The sequence below is a fragment of the Sinohyriopsis cumingii genome, chromosome 2, assembly GCF_028554795.1.
Source record: "Sinohyriopsis cumingii isolate HCF-2022 chromosome 2, ASM2855479v2, whole genome shotgun sequence".
Taxonomy (NCBI): Eukaryota; Metazoa; Mollusca; class Bivalvia; order Unionida; family Unionidae; genus Sinohyriopsis; species Sinohyriopsis cumingii.
The window spans coordinates 135968203-135986301 of NC_142962.1; the positions used below are offsets into that span (position 1 = coordinate 135968203).

Genomic DNA, 18099 nt, shown 5'->3' on the forward strand with positions numbered 1-18099 from the left:
GTTAACGAATGGAACATGTGATAGACAAAATGGATAAACATTAAAGATATCAAAATTTAAGAACTGTAAACAGCATTAGCCACAACTAGATCATTGTGTGTACCAAGATGATATCAAGCCTTACTTCATTTTCTTTGATACGGCTGTCATCGGCGAGAAAATCAGGTTCAAAAAAGGTTCTGAGTCCCTGTGTTTTATCATCAGTGGCCATTCCCAGGCTCACTAACATCTGAGAACTTTGTGTGGAAGATCAGGATGCACAGCTTGATGTTGTTGTTGTTGTGGGGTTTAACGCCATTTTTCAGCATACGATAGGCTATACATGGCGGCCAGTATTAATGGTGGAGGAAGAACCCAGGAAAACCCCAGGAAGAACCACCGACCCACGAGAAGCTACTGGCACTGAAGCTTGATGGACATCAACATTGCAAAATGAAAGATTTGTTGATACTTGGGTCTTGAAGTTGCATTTCTAAGCAAGTATGATGTCAGTGACTTGATCTGACTGTGGCAGCTGCTCTAATGAAGGTTGGGCTTTCTTGGTTAGGAGATTGATGTATATGGGAATTCTAAAAGATGTTATGGTGGAGAAGAAAGAATGGACAGAACTCAACAGGAAGAAACCCAGAAGACATCTTCAAAAGACATAAAGAAGGTTGAATCTTCATTGAATATTGGTGGATTGAGGAAGAAAGACATTGCTTTTAGATGAGGAAGAGAGGGATGATAATGATGCCTCCTGTGAAGGTAGTGACATTCGTGCTGGTGGAGCATGTAGAAGGATGAAATGGGAGTCTATGAATGGTGGGACATGGTGAACTCAAAGCATTCAAGGTGAAAGGATACACCTCTACCCCGCTACTATTCACAATATACAGCCTACAATATGATACATTATCAATAAACATATCAATTTGATGGTCTTTTCATCTTTAGAAGGTGTCTCAGTGATAAGGTGGTGCCATTTATGTGTTGATATACTGGCTGTATTTCCAATATGCAGATTACTGACAGATATAGACATATCATCTGTTCATGTGCAATTCTCATCCTTGATAAGTAAAAATAATACTTCTAAACTGACTACCTGTTAGGTGTCAATGATTTTTATTCAACCTTTCAGGCCTTTTCAGTTTTCTCCATTTGATCAGGATTCATCTTGGTCACCATACCCTCTTTTTCACAGTGCTTTTAAAGTATTTTATAACTAATATCATGTCTTCACTAAAATTTGGAAGGTATTACTGTATTATTTTAAAAACATAAGGAATAGTGTAAATTCCTCATGCAAGCAAAATCTTATCTAGAATGAAAGTGGAGGATTAACAACCAACTCCTTCACATTGTACTTCTTGCAGATGAAAAACAACTGCTGCAGACACACTCATTTCTGCGAGTGAAAAAGGAAATTATCGAAACATCCACTCCCCATCCACAAATTAGCATGGTGACAATAACTCATGTGGTTTAGAATCCACTCCCTTGCAGATTTTGTGCTAATTTTTTTTATCATATCAGCATGTTCAGTTGCTGATGACATGTCAGTGTAAAAGGAAACATTCCAGAATTGCTGCCCATGTATAATTTAAGTGGTTTACATTTCATTAAAAGCCAGTTTTGGTGTTAAGTTTCTTTGTATCTATCTGGATCAAGTCAAGATGTAATACTTTGGTGTGTCATGCAGTGAATAAGCTGCAATTAGATCTGATTTGTGGCTATTGTTTTACTCTTGACTTTAACAAATAACAACCACCAATCAGAGATGAATGTAAGATTTTTCACTACATGACACACTCAGAGTGTAGCCCTAATATTCAATACAACTTGACAAGATCTGAAGCAACAGCAAAGCTTCACACCAAAAAGGTTATTACTGATTCAGAAAAATTCCTTAAATCATACATGGTGAACAAATTTGGAATGTCTTCTTTATGCTGACATATGTTATCACTGGCTGAGCATACTGATGGGATAAAATAATTGGCATGGAATTGGAAGGGGGTGCAGATTTAAAACAAGTGAGTTAGTCCCATTGTGTTTGCCAGTTTGTAGAAGGCATGTGGGTCTTGCTAACAGTTGACAAATAAGTGTATGTTCCTTCTAAGGCTGTCTCAGATGAATTCTCCATTTAAAGAACAAAAAGGCAAACAACCAATAATTATTCCCGACTGCTGAAGATTAAACTTGTATAAGGTAAGTATTGTTCTGCATTGATTCTTCACATCTTGAATCAATATGAACATTGATAAGGAAAACAATAATTATATATTGATTAATCATTTCACCCCATAATACATTTTCACTTTCAATCTTGGGTACTGGGTGTCTGTCAGGAAGTCAACATAGCTGATATTGGGTTGTGATGGGGCTAAGATTGGTAATGAACTTGTTCAGTTCAAGTCCATGATGCCTCTATGTACTGTGGGAGAAAGGTTTACTGAATCCAGTGCTGATTACACTGAACACAAAGTTGAATGTATTTGCAAAGCCTCTTGTGGCAGAAGGTTGACGAGGCAAGAGAAGAGACAATTGATGGGATCTGGAACCAATTCCTCTATTGATGCGGGAGACCATTCTCACCTTACTTCCATCTTGGTAAGCAGAAGACTCGTTAGCACTTTTGTTGTTAAAAATATCTAAAAGATATGATAAACATATTTCTATACTTGGGAAGGGCTTTGCATGGTTCTGAAAATACTGAATTTGTATTATGATCAGGCACTCTATCTGAAAATACTGAATTTGTATTATGATCAGGTACTCTATCTGAAAATACTGAATTTGTATTATGATCAGGCACTCTATCTGAAAATACTGAATTTGTATTATGATCAGGTACTCTATCTGAAAATACTGAATTTGTATTATGATCAGGCACTCTATCTGAAAATACTGAATTTGTATTATGATCAGGTACTCTATCTGAAAATACTGAATTTGTATTATGATCAGGCACTCTATCTGAAAATACTGAATTTGTATTATGATCAGGTACTCTATCTGAAAATACTGAATTTGTATTATGATCAGGCACTCTATCTGAAAATACTGAATTTGTATTATGATCAGGCACTCTATCTGAAAATACTGAATTTGTATTATGATCAGGCACTCTATCTGAAAATACTGAATTTGTATTATGATCAGGTACTCTATCTGAAAATACTGAATTTGTATTATGATCAGGCACTCTATCTGAAAATACTGAATTTGTATTATGATCAGGCACTCTATCTGAAAAAGAACCATGCTTTCAAATATTAATATCTTATCAAATGGTTTATATGTAATCCAACTAGCTAGTTCAACTAAGACGGATGGCAAGACAGAAAAATGGTGGAGGGCAATAAAAGAGTAAATTATCAGAAGACAAGAAAGACTTGACATAGCAGGATTGGAAATGATGTGATACCTGATCTTGAGTAAGATCAACCAGGAATGTGAGTACATTCTGTATTATTTCTTGACTGCAACAGCTGGGCTTCTTTTCTGGATTTGGTGGATGTTTAACCTGCAGTACAAAAGACAGAACATACTGATAATGAACCTTTCAGAACCTCAAAGTTACTTTATTGTGTTTTGTTATATATCCATTATACTGTACATCTGCTTCACTGCGGATGTTAATTCACTTCCAGTTAAATCCATTTTATCCATGTTTTACTGTAAACTCAGAAAATGAACATTTATAAACACTGGCAGATCTAGAGCAGTGGTTCCCAACCTTTTCAAGCACGAATACCCCTTACTGAATTAAATACCTGTACTTTTAAACCCACCATACAGGGGACCCACTGTGCTAGAGTAATGACTATATATCACCGTACAGGGGACCCACTGTGCTAGAGTAATGACTACATATCTCTGTTGTTCATGGTTTAATCAATTTTCATGATGTATAAAGCTGTTGCAATTACAGCACTTTCAAATGGCACTTACTCTCGTAACTCATGCTTAATCGGATGAAAACCTAAATTAATCACCTGAATTAAGGTTGGAAATTGTTTTATTTTCTCCAACCTCATACATTTTCTTTCATCCATTCTTTCCTCTGCCCATGAAATTCTTCTTTTTTTTTCATTAAAGGTAAGTACTGTGTTCATGATGTTATCACTGCCACCACAATTACATGTGTCATCTGTACTGAGTTGACCATTCAGCTAATTTAGGACATTTACTTTCTCAGTGATGCATATTTATAATTTTGTTTTGGGTTATTGTCAGTGCGACTTATTCTTTAAGGGTCTATAATCTAAAACTCATGAAAACGGTGATGCAATTTAACTGAAACACTCTGTACAGCATGTGACTTTTTTCAAAGCAATCACAGCAGAAAGAGACACAGTCAGAAAATCATATCACAGCATCTTCAACATATACATGTAAAATGATGCCAAGCTGTATAGGACTGCTAAAAAATTGAGAAGGGGCAAGTTGAAAGGTACTTAATTTTAATTACAATGAGTGGTGGAGGTAATTCATAATGTTCCAAGAGTTTCTGCTAAAGAAGTCTAATTAATATTTGATAGGTAGTGAACTGCCATCCAAAAACCCATTACATGTAAGTCTGGAACAACCCGTAACAAGTTAATTTGCTAAAACAATGAATACCATCAACAATAAAAAATTTATGACAATTTTAAGCTCAACATACCTCCACAGAGTCCTCCATAAGTATAGGTTTGCGGGTAAAACCATAAAATTTGATTCCCACTAATCCTACTTTGCCAGCACTGTCCGAGCGTGGCTGCAGTAACTTTACCAGGATATACTGCAATAAATAATTGATATGTAGACAAAAAAAGTAAAAACTTTATACTCTATTTTCTGCTTACAAAATGGTCATATTTCAAACTCTGTTTTCTGTTTTGCATATATTTTTCATGTCAAAGATGGTGTATAAAAATATGATAAACTAGTTGTAGAATTTATATTTCATTTTAAATTACTTGTAGAATTTATATTTCATTTTCTCTTTCAAAACTTTTGTTTTGAAAGGTGAAAAGCTTGTGCATTAATTATTTTAAAAGTAATGATCATAGAATAAATCAAAATAATCATTTGAGAAAGTAATATACATACCGAAATAGTTCAACTTGACTCCAATAATTTCACAATATTTATTGTCACATGAATTTGTTCTCCAATACTACTGATGCTGAAGTCATTTCATGTGCATGTCAGTGTTCACATCATAATTAAGTCACAATAATTTGTCGATTTGTGCAGCAAATATATTATACTTCTCTCTTTTCATAACAAATCTGTAAAATAAACACCCAAGTACATCAACTATATAAAAATAATCCCATACATTCACTTGTCTTTTTCTCCAGTGGACACAACCTGTTGATATTCCAGTCGAGCTCTTTTTGTGGCTTTGGCAATGATTTCTTAAGCCTTCCTTTCTGTCACTGCTGACTTTTTGGGCTCAATGTGTAATCAGTTCTTTTCCTTCTCAATGAGAGCCTTTATCCTTTCAAGCTAGTGCTTGTATTGGCAACATGCAGCGTGCATATTTTGACAGAGGGCTACATCTGTTCTCTCATGGAAGAAATCTTTCTTCTTATAGTAATTAACTGCATTTTCTCAAATGCCTTCTGAGCTTCAATTTTTCCATATGCAGCTTCTTTTGTGGGTGCTGTTCCAAATTCTTCCAACTACGATTACCATAATTCAGTTCTTTCTTGCAGAGGTCACAAAATGCCAGTCCTCTAGCGTTCAGTTTTCTTATTAACTGACCAACTAAATTTTCATCAACTTGTCGCTCCAGCCATTCCAATATGCATACGTTTTTTAACCTTTATCTAAACATTTTGTGTCATGGTCTCCTTCAACAACTCGGTGTGCCATGTTTTGCAAGCATGCTTCTTCTTTCCATTGTCGTCAGTTTCCATTACATGAAGATTCACTGGATGAATTTAAACCTTTGACCAATCAGAATACTCTTTACGAGAGTCATGTGCTAACTAATATATGGAACCAATAATTTGCAAGGGTCCAGATCGGAGATAATATAAGAAACATACTATATCAAGAAAAATCTGATTCAGGAGAAAAGTGGAATTCCACTTTAAAACAGAGAAAAATCATGTCTGTAACCACTAGGCCACTGGAGCAGTGTGCAATATATATATATATATATATATATATATATATATATATATATATATATTTTTTGCACAAACACAACCATATGTAAATGATCTCCCAAATATTATGTCATTTAAGTTTTACCAACTGTATTAAAATATGATAAAATTATTATGCAAAGTCTCATCCTCAAATCAAACTCATCTAAGCTCTATATGATTTAGCCTATTTACCAAATTTTATTTAAACAGGATGAGAAGATTGGTCTCTAGATCTGAGAGGAAACAAAAGCACATAAGATCAAGATAACTTAATTAATATGCACATATCTCAATTATTATATAACCTTTTATGACAATTATAATAAAAACATATTAACCAAACTGAGCAAAATCAGACTGAAATTCAGTCTTCAATGACATAAGCTCAATCAATCAAACACAAGGTACCCTAAAAATATTTTAAGGTTTTGCTAGTGATCAAACCATTTTTATGACATAAAGCTATTTAACAAGTTTCATCAAAATCCAACCAGAAATAAACTGTCGACAAGCTCAGCCTATCTGATGCAAAATCAACTAAATGTCATTCATAATGGCACTCATCTAAATCTTGATGGTAAAAGCCTATTTAACAAGTATGAAAAAAATCCTATCAAAAATATCCTATCAATGCAGTCAAATCTCAGCCAATCAGATGCAAGATCACACAACAAATATGCATAGGTCATGCTCATAACAAAATTGATGCAAGATCTTGTTGATATTAGCCTTTATGCCAAATCAGGTCAGCACAAACATTCTCAAGCAAAAGAAATTCTGCTGTCAAGATGCAAATTAAAAGATCTTGCTTGTAAAACAAGTCTTAGTAAAAATTTAGGTTGTTGCCAAGCTCAGCTAATACAAGATTACTTTATTGATATGCATGGATCTCACTTATAATTGTAACCATTTGAGATCTGCATAATTTAAATCTATTTATCAAGTTTAATCAAAATCAAGCAGAAACGTATCATTATTTAAGTCATGTGAGGTCTTAATCATGCAAGTATATCTGCCAAATGTGATCAAAATTGGATCTGAGATATGGCTTCCAGGGTGGTAATAATCACAGACTGTCAGATAAAAGATCACCAAATTAATGTGTGGCTCTTGCTCATTATCAAACACATCTGAAATCTTGGTGATATAAGCCCAGTTTCCAAATCTGATCAATATCCAAAATATGGCTTCCAGAGAGGTAACAAGGTTAGTCAATCAGATGCCAGATCACCTTATTAATATGTTATATGTGTGAATATTGCTTATTATCAAAACTGTTTGATGACTTGATGATGTAAGTCCATAATTCAAGTTTGATTGAAACTGAGTCCTATATATGTTCTCCAGTTTGGTAACAAGGTCAGCCAATCAGACACAAAACTACTTAAACAATGCAAGTGGATCTCACTCATAACTAAATACATCAAAAGGTTTGATGACACAAGTCAATATTACAAATCTGATCAAGACTGAATAAGAAATATGGTTTCCGGAGTAGGAATCATTATTATGCATAAATCTTGCTTATTATTAACCTCCTGCAGTATCTTGAGGATAAAAGCCCCCACCCCAAGTTTAATCAGAATCAGATCCAAAATATGGCCACCACAGTAGCAACAAGCAACTGTTGATGAATGATGCATGATGGGCAAAGCATAACAGATGCAGGACCATAATTTGAACACACCTGGCCTTATGAAAATGTGAGCTAATGATATACACAAAGGTCTGCATGAATATATATTTTATTTCTTGTAGGAAAAATAAAAAAGTTAAAATACTGACCTAAATAAAGAAATCTGCAGCAATTAGCATGTTCTACAGCATTTTCTCACTTATTCTTTTGCTACATACAGTTCATTAGCTAATCCTCTTGACCTTCCTTTGTACACATTAAACATCTAAGACAAAAGCAGATAAAACAAAAACCACCCATCATAGTCACAAATACGAAGTTATTTTCCCCTCAATCCAACACGTCTGATGTAGTTTGTCATGTAAGATACACCATTCATTACATTTGCAATATTACAGTTTATTAATAATTATGACCCTAAAGACAGAGTAGGGCTGGGAAATCCCATCCTTAGTGTCAGGATTTGTGGGCATAACTTCCCTACCCCCACCCCAGTGAGTATGATGGATTCTATTAGTCTTACATCAGTAGGAGAGTGACAAACTAAAGCACACAGAGACATATGAGAAAGCACTTCCTTAAAATAATGTTGGCATAACCAAATTAATTACTTTAGATTCTTCCCCAGAATTATATTTTCTAGTAATAGAGAATAGAGGAAAAATAAGAGCTTACATTGCCAACTGGATACCAGCTAACTGGAATCTCTATTTCGTCACTGCAATAAAAAAGTAATATCTTTCAATTGTGTTTGTAAATATTTATAAAATATATGTTTACATTTATCACTGTTAAGTTGATATAATCTATTTTCCTATTTAAGTGGAATCAAATTTCAAGTAAAATTACTCAGAAATTATTTTTTAAAATAAAAATAAGAAACTAAAAAGGAATTGATCTTTTACAAAAACTGGTATATGTTGGTTGGTGCAAACCAAATGCAAGTGAGAATAACATAGTATGACACATATGTAGATGTTGATGACAAATAATTATCTTGTACAAATCTATACTAACTTAGTATGACACACTGATGACAAATAATTATCTTGTACAAATGTATATTTAATACGACACATGGATGACAAATAATTCTCTTGTACAAATCTATATTTAGTATGACACACTGCTGACAAATAATTATCTTCCACAAATTTCAGGTACAAGGAATAAGTACAAACTGCAGCATTTGCAAAACCAAGAAAAGATCTGGATGCATCCAAAATTCTAAATTTAATGTCTGCATTGTTACTTTGTACGAAAGAACTTAAGACAGTGAATATAACATTTTTCATACCAAACTAAACAATATAATTCTTCAATCTTACCAGTCATCTTCTAGGGAGAAATAGGCAACTGGATTGTCAGGTTTTCCAGCTATACCAGCTTGCCTGCAGACACAAAATCACATATTTGTATGTTACAAAATTTAAAACTAAAAAAATTGAACTTAATGATGTTCACATGTTGTAGAGGCATATGCAATGCACTCTGCAGCTGAGTCACTCTCTTAAATATAAAAGTGCACATCATGTCTTGTTTACTTAAAGTGATGTCACCCCTGTTTTTGAAATAATCTCATGTTACCATACTGAATCACAGGCTGAAGCAAGAACATAACAATACTCTGCCTTTACTAGCAATATTTTAGATGTTTGAACATAGCAATACTCTGCCTCTACTTGCAATATTTTAGATGTTTGAACATAGCAATACTCTGCCTCTACTTGCAATATTTTAGATGTTTGAACATAGCAATACTCTGCCTCTACTTGTAATATTTTAGATGTTTGAACATAACAATACTCTGCCTTTACTTGTAATATTTTAGATGTTTGAACATAGCAATACTCTGCCTTTACTTGTAATATTTTAGATGTTTGAACATAACAATACTCTGCCTCTACCTGTAATATTTTAGATGTTTGAACATAACAATACTCTGCCTCTACTTGTAATATTTTAGATGTTTGAACATAACAATACTCTGCCTCTACCTGTAATATTTTGGATGTTTGAACATAGCAATACTCTGCCTTTACTTGTAATATTTTAGATGTTTGAACATAGCAATACTCTGCCTTTACTTGTAATATTTTAGATGTTTGAACATAACAATACTCTGCCTCTACTTGTAATATTTTAGATGTTTGAACATAACAATACTCTGCCTCTACCTGTAATATTTTGGATGTTTGAACATAGCAATACTCTGCCTTTACTTGTAATATTTTAGATGTTTGAACATAACAATACTCTGCCTCTACTTGTAATATTTTAGATGTTTGAACATAGCAATACTCTGCCTCTACTTGTAACATTTTAGATGTTTGAACATAACAATACTCTGCCTCTACTTGTAATATTTTAGATGTTTGAACATAGCAATACTCTGCCTCTACTTGCAATATTTTAGATGTTTGAACATAACAATACTCTGCCTCTACCTGTAATATTTTAGATGTTTGAACATAGCAATACTCTGCCTCTACTTGTAATATTTTAGATGTTTGAACATAGCAATACTCTGCCTCTACTTGTAATATTTTAGATGTTTGAACATAGCAATACTCTGCCTCTACTTGCAATATTTTAGATGTTTGAACATAACAATACTCTGCCTCTACCTGTAATATTTTAGATGTTTGAACATAACAATACTCTGCCTCTACCTGTAATATTTTAGATGTTTGAACATAACAATACTCTGCCTCTACCTGTAATATTTTAGATGTTTGAACATAACAATACTCTGCCTCTACCTGTAATATTTTAGATGTTTGAACATAACAATACTCTGCCTCTACCTGTAATATTTTAGATGTTTGAACATAACAATACTCTGCCTTTACTTGTAATATTTTAGATGTTCGAACATAACAATACTCTGCCTTTACTTGTAATATTTTAGATGTTTGAACATAACAATACTCTGCCTCTACCTGTAATATTTTAGATGTTTGAACATAGCAATACTCTGCCTCTACTTGTAATATTTTAGATGTTTGAACATAGCAATACTCTGCCTCTACTTGTAATATTTTAGATGTTTGAACATAGCAATACTCTGCCTCTACTTGCAATATTTTAGATGTTTGAACATAACAATACTCTGCCTCTACTTGTAATATTTTAGATGTTTGAACATAACAATACTCTGCCTCTACTTGCAATATTTTAGATGTTTGAACATAGCAATACTCTGCCTTTACTTGTAATATTTTAGATGTTTGAACATAACAATACTCTGCCTCTACTTGTAATATTTTAGATGTTTGAACATAACAATACTCTGCCTCTACTTGCAATATTTTAGATGTTTGAACATAGCAATACTCTGCCTCTACCTGTAATATTTTAGATGTTTGAACATAACAATACTCCGCCTCTACTTGTAATATTTTAGATGTTTGAACATAACAATACTCTGCCTCTACTTGTAATATTTTAGATGTTTGAACATAACAATACTCTGCCTTTACTTGTAATATTTTAGATGTTTGAACATAACAATACTCTGCCTCTACTTGTAATATTTTAGATGTTTTGCTGAAAGAATTAAATATTTTCTTATCTTTGATTTCTGTAAACAATTCAATGTAATTTGTAATATGATTAGTTCCCTAAAAAAATAATAATAAAATTTAATTTACATAATTCACATAAAGATTAATAATAAAGTAGGTATATCTTTGATACTGTTAATCGCCATTCTTTTAAAAACTAACCAAAATTGTTTTGTTTATCAAAAAAGGACTGCTTTAGATGCTAACATCTGGATGAACAAACCAGGATAGGACCTTGGCAGTAAGCAATTTGTAAGCATCACATGATTAGGTACCAGTGAATCAGCCGAGTGATCTAAAGCGCTCTCCGTTACGGATCACTGCCATCTCACCTCTGTCTGCGTGGGTTCGAGTCTCGGATTCGGCTAATGTGGGTATGTGAGAAAGCTTGCCAGTAGCTTCTCGTGGGTCGGTGGTTCTTTCCGGGGTTTTCCCGGGTTCTTCCTCCACCATTAATACTGGCCGCCATGTATAGCCTATCGTGTGCTGAAAAATGGCGTTAAACCCTACAACAACAACAACAACCAGTGAATCATATTTTGAGAACTAATGTGATTGAGGTTTTGTATATAATTTTCCTTTAAAATCTCACAATGTTGGCATCAATTCCATTTTGTATGGTTTCACAATAAACTGTGTTAGAATAAAACATATTTTTTTGTTCATACTGTGAAAAACCATTATCACCATTTTTAAACATAAGTAATTCACTAAAATATTATGTCACTAATAATATGCTGAAATTAAAGATTTCCTAAACTGAATGACGCTATTATATTTACAGTAATTGTAGAGCTGTTTGCTTACCTCACTTGCACACAGAAGCTGTACTCTAACTTTCCCCAGGTGTCATACTGTTCAAATTTTTGCACCTGCTCATTTAGGAGGAACTCATTACTAAGGGGGAAAAAAAGAAATAAAAAATAGTGGAAGCTCCTTTTAACAATCAACACCTAATGAAATGAATCTTCTGACAAATGAATGTTATTATCTATGAGAAATGTTTTAAAATACACATGTATTACAAGTCTTGTAATTATCCATCCTTTAATGTGACAGCTTGGTTATTTATCAACATAGTTCAACCTGCAAGACTGACCATTATCTACCTGTATATAATGGTCAAATATAGCAAGTCCCACATATACAAATGTTGATGCCTATTTTCTATTATATGAACACTTTCTGCTTACTATGGTCAGGTTCTGCAAGCTCAGTGATTGCCCTTGATGGAAAGATTTAGCCATAGTGCAACAATATGCTTTTATAAATCTTTAACTAGTTTTGACTGTATGTACATCAATTTGCTTTTATAAATCTTCATTAGTTTTGACTTATGTACATCAATGTGCTTCTATAAATCTTGACTAGTTTTGACTTATGTACATCAACATGCTTCTATAAATCCTGACTAGTTTTGACTTATGTACATCAACATGCTTCTATAAATCTTGACTTGACTAGTTTTGACAGTGTGTACATCAATATGCTTCTATAAATCTTGACTAGTTTTGACTTATGTACATCAACATGCTTCTATAAATCCTGACTTGACTAGTTATGACTGCATGTACATCAATATGCTTTTATAAATCTTGACTAGTTTTGACAGTGTGTACATCAATATGCTTCTATAAATCTTGACTAGTTTTGACTTATGTACATCAACATGCTTCTATAAATCCTGACTAGTTTTGACTTATGTACATCAACATGCTTCTATAAATCTTGACTAGTTTTGACAGTGTGTACATCAATATGCTTCTATAAATCTTGACTAGTTTTGACTTATGTACATCAACATGCTTCTATAAATCCTGACTTGACTAGTTATGACTGCATGTACATCAATATGCTTTTATAAATCTTGACTAGTTTTGACAGTGTGTACATCAATATGCTTTTATAAATCTTGACTAGTTTTGACTATGTACTTCAACATGCTTCTATAAATCTTGACTTGACTAGTTATGACTGCATGTACATCAATATGCTTTTATAAATCTTGACTAGTTTTGACAGTGTGTACATCAATATGCTTTTATAAATCTTGACTAGTTTTGACTATGTACTTCAACATGCTTCTATAAATCTTGACTTGACTAGTTATGACTGCATGTACATCAATATGCTTTTATAAATCTTGACTAGTTTTGACAGTGTGTACATCAATATGCTTTTATAAATCTTGACTAGTTTTGACTGTATGTACATCAATATGCTTTTATAAATCTTGACTAGTTTTGACAGTGTGTACATCAATATGCTTTTATAAATCCTGAATAGTTTTGACAGTGTGTACATCAATATGCTTTTATAAATCCTGACTAGTTTTGACAGTGTGTACATCAATATGCTTTTATAAATCCGGACTAGTTTTGACAGTGTGTACATCAATATGCTTTTATAAATCTTGACTAGTTTTGACAGTGTGTACATCAATATGCTTTTATAAATCCTGACTAGTTTTGACAGTGTGTACATCAATATGCTTTTATAAATCTTGACTAGTTTTGACTGTATGTACATCAATATGCTTTTATAAATCTTGACTAGTTTTGACAGTGTGTACATCAATATGCTTTTATAAATCCTGACTAGTTTTGACAGTGTGTACATCAATATGCTTTTATAAATCCTGACTAGTTTTGACAGTGTGTACATCAATATGCTTTTATAAATCCTGACTAGTTTTGACAGTGTGTACATCAATATGCTTTTATAAATCTTGACTAGTTTTGACAGTGTGTACATCAATATGCTTTTATAAATCCTGACTAGTTTTGACAGTGTGTACATCAATATGCTTTTATAAATCTTGACTAGTTTTGACTGTATGTACATCAATATGCTTTTATAAATCTTGATCAGCTTTGAATACCATTCACAGTGTATAGTTAAAATAATTGGAAATGTCAAACAGTGGGTTTGTAATAATGAAACCACATTCATGGTTACTTCGAGTCAGGGGAAATAAGTCATTTAATGTGGCATATGTATATGCCCAGGCCTGAAGACCAGGATGTAACCCTTTCAATATCAAAAACTTGTTTGACTAAGAACAAAACACATACTAGTTTTGTGTATTTATCAGTACTGAGTGAGCTAATAATTTCTATATTATCAAAACAATTTTAAGCTTATAATCCTGTATATGTGTGTACCATATTTGACATAATACCCAAATTGTGTGTGTACCATATCTGACATAATACACAAACTGTGTATGTACAGTATCTGACATAATATCCAAAGTGTGTATGTACCATATTTGACATAATACCCAAACTGTGTATGTACCATGTCTGACATAATACCCCCTGTGTATGTACCATATCTGACAGACTATCCAAACTGTGTATGTACCAGATTTGACATAATACCCATGCTGTGTATGTATGTACTGTGTCTGACACAATACCCAAACTTTGCATGTACCATATCTGATACAATACCCAAACTGTATGTGTACCATATCTGACATAATACCCAAACTGTGTATGTACCATATCTGACATATAACCAAACTGTGTATGTACCATATCTAATACCCCCACTGTGTATGTACCATATCTGACATAATACTTAAACTGTGTATGTACCATATCTGACATGATACCCAAACTGTGTATGTACCATATCTAATACCCCAACTGTGTATGTACCATATCTGACATAATACCTAAACTGTGTATGTACCATATATGACATAATACCCACACTGTGTATGTAAGTACCATATCTGACATAATACCCACACTGTGTATGTATGTGCCATATCCGATTTGGAATTTTAACCTAGCTTTAACAATTTTTCAGTCATATTGCTACAATATCTGCCATGTATCAGTTTACAAGTGATGTTTGTGTGGGTATTATGCTGTCTGCTCAAATCAATGATAGGTCTTAATTTTCCATTGGTTTTTGTAGCAGGTCAGGAAAAAATCCCTAGGGAAAACTAAATTTGCCATCTGCTTTACAAGCAAAAGCTCTATCTTCTTCTGTAACACATCTGTCTTCATGAGACCACTTGCGATCTCCATCATGAAGGGTGAATGTTGAAAGTGGATGGGGCTGGATGAATGAGATCTATAGCCCCTCTGAAACAGGCTTGGATGACCCAAATGTTTGTCAGGAATATGCTGATCCAAGTCTGACAGAACATAAGTCTGGTGTTTACAAGATGGTCACCAACAGGAGGGAGGGAAAGCAAGTTATTGGCAGTTGGCGCAAGGCTTGGGTGAGAAAAAAAATTGTTTTCTCTCCCCTCTCACAACAGGTCTGAGAAAGTTAGCTACATATCACGGCCTATAATTTGCCTGGCCAAGAAACAGTTGCCACTGTTGCTGAGAATTACCCCTGAGTGCTTTCTATCAATGATTATCCCTTCTCTGGTAAGCCCCTTATTGGGGTCACACAGAGATGGGGACTTGCATGAAGAGCTAAGTGGGCAACTCCTTTGAAACCTGCTTTCTTATCTCCACAATATGACCCCCAAACCAAAGGGAGGAACTGAAGAGAAGTGATCACAGGGTCACTGCATGGTTGGGGTTGAATAGATGAAGATCCCAGAAGTGCATCTCTTCCTATCAAGCTGAGGTTACAAGAGGCTGCTAAGAGTGTTTGCCATCATGTGGTAAGCAGCCCAATTGACTAAGCTGGCAATATGGCACACACAGATTTTCCCAGCCATGGTCATGTCTAGTCTTCATATCTAGGCACAAGATTGCCAGAGACACTTGGTAAAGAAAGAAGGAAGTGATATTTCTGACCAACTCAAATATGTTGTTTTAAATACCTATCTGTCTCCTTTATAGCACAGTGAAGCAGACATGTTGACAACTATAATATCATTGTCTCAGCTAGGTATATCCAAATGAACAACACTAGTATGCAATTTGTACCAGAGTGATGAGAAAGTTGCAGTCAACTGACTCATTGAAAAGGCTCTTAAATTATTCAAATCACAATTGTTATCCAAAATCCAGGTAATTTCTGTGATCTCTGATGCTGTGGTTTAATTCTGAAGGTCGGAGGTCATCATCATCAAGGTCACTGAGGCCTTGACCTTGTACATAGTCCTCATTGCCAGTGGAGCTGGGCATCTGATAGAGGCAAAATTCTGTATATCTCTTTGACTGCCACCTTAAAACTAAATTCCATTCTTTCCATGGCTGGATCAGAATGTTCAGTCAAATCTATGATGCTCCCCTCATTGACTTGGGGACTGTACTAATCCTTTACGTTCAGTGTCTTAGGGTATAGAATTCCATGTGGAAATGATGATGCCAAATCACTGCATGCATACAAACCTGTTGGATATGCTAGTATGGCCAGACAAATCATGAACATCACAGTATGTAGTCCGGCTGGGTAATGCCAGTCCAGCTTATTAAGTTGGACCAAGCCAGATGGCTCTAAATGTGATGGCGGTTTGCTGTGTCTTATTATCATGGCTATGGTTGGTATGGTTGGGCAGGGTAGTCTACTAAGCATAGGATGCCATTGCTATAGCAACTGATGAGTAATGTGCTGTTTGCCAGTCTGTGTGTGTGTGTATGATTTGGTTTTTTAACGTAGCTTTAACAATTTTTCAGTCATATCGCTATGATATCTGTAGTGTGGCAGTTTATAGTGATGTCCAGCACTGGGGCATCATGCCGCAGACATGAAGCATGATGTCCCACCCAGTCACATTATCCTGACAAAAGGCCGACTAGCCCTAACACTAACCTCTTAATGCTAAATGCAAAGCGAGGCAGCTGTTAGTACCATTTTTGTAAGTCTTTGGTATGACTCAGCTGGGGATCGAACCCACAACCTCCCGCATCCGAGGCAGACACTCTAACAACTAGGCCACTGGAGCAGTCCTTGCCAGTCTGAGATGACAGATTCATGACTGCTGGAACTCTACATATATTGTCCAGATGGCTTGACCTGTTGGCTCTATTCTATACAACAGGACTTTTTGTAATATTCCTTTCATGCATGATTCCAATAAAGCTTCAATGAAATCGCTTGGTCTGGCTTCAATTGGATCTCAGGTGATTTTAACAGTAGGTGATGTTTTGGCCATGTTCATCGGTAAAGATTACAAAGATTACAAATTTGGATGGATCTGTCTTCAGAAGATTTAGAGATTGCCCTACTTTTGCAGTCCTTAAATTGTCATTTCAACATACTGATTTTCAAAGTGCAATTATGTCCAGGAGATTTAAGTAATGTGAAACCTGAATAAATACCAACCTGTCTCTGTAGACAAAAACAAGTCCTCTCTTGGCACCTTTGACACCTGGAGCAACCTGAAATGACAAACAAAAAGGAAATGCTGCCATGAATATTTAGGAGGTTCACACTCTAAACATTTTGAAAGATTCATCTGAAATATGATACTGATGATCACTGCCAAATTTTAATCAAGAGATCCTGAAAATGTCTGGACAAAATCACTTCTAATCAATCCAACAAAATCTCAGAAAATATGGACCTTAAATGCAATGAGTTTTTGGGGTGATGGTGGGGGTGTTTTTGTCAGGAGCAATTTTTTTGTGCAATTCAACAATTTACTTCATGGTTTTAAATTTTCAGTGCTTAAAGAAAAAATGATGAATGATTTTTAAATATTTTTAATGTTCTACCATGATAGTGAGCTAAGGAATGTAATGTTACCCTTGTCTGTCCATCTGTCATACCTGGTTAGATTTTTGTTAGTTAAATTTCAAGGCCTGAAAATGTTGCTTCTGACTCACTGGTCCAGGACCTG

General features: G+C 34.4%; 1 protein-coding gene across 2 annotated transcripts in view; it reads right to left on the reverse strand.

Annotated features, from left to right (window-relative positions):
• LOC149805902 (zinc finger ZZ-type and EF-hand domain-containing protein 1-like) overlaps nucleotides 1–18099 on the reverse strand; it is a 260238-nt gene that overhangs the window by 177250 nt on the left and 64889 nt on the right. For both annotated transcript variants that reach the window (XM_089950657.1, XM_089950656.1), the window contains exons 20-25: nucleotides 17583–17638; nucleotides 12144–12233; nucleotides 9099–9161; nucleotides 8446–8488; nucleotides 4655–4771; nucleotides 3413–3511 (exon numbers count right to left, since the gene is read on the reverse strand). In XM_089950657.1, coding sequence (XP_089806783.1) covers nucleotides 3413–3511; nucleotides 4655–4771; nucleotides 8446–8488; nucleotides 9099–9161; nucleotides 12144–12233; nucleotides 17583–17638 — 468 coding nt within the window. The remainder of the gene's footprint in view (nucleotides 1–3412; nucleotides 3512–4654; nucleotides 4772–8445; nucleotides 8489–9098; nucleotides 9162–12143; nucleotides 12234–17582; nucleotides 17639–18099) is intronic.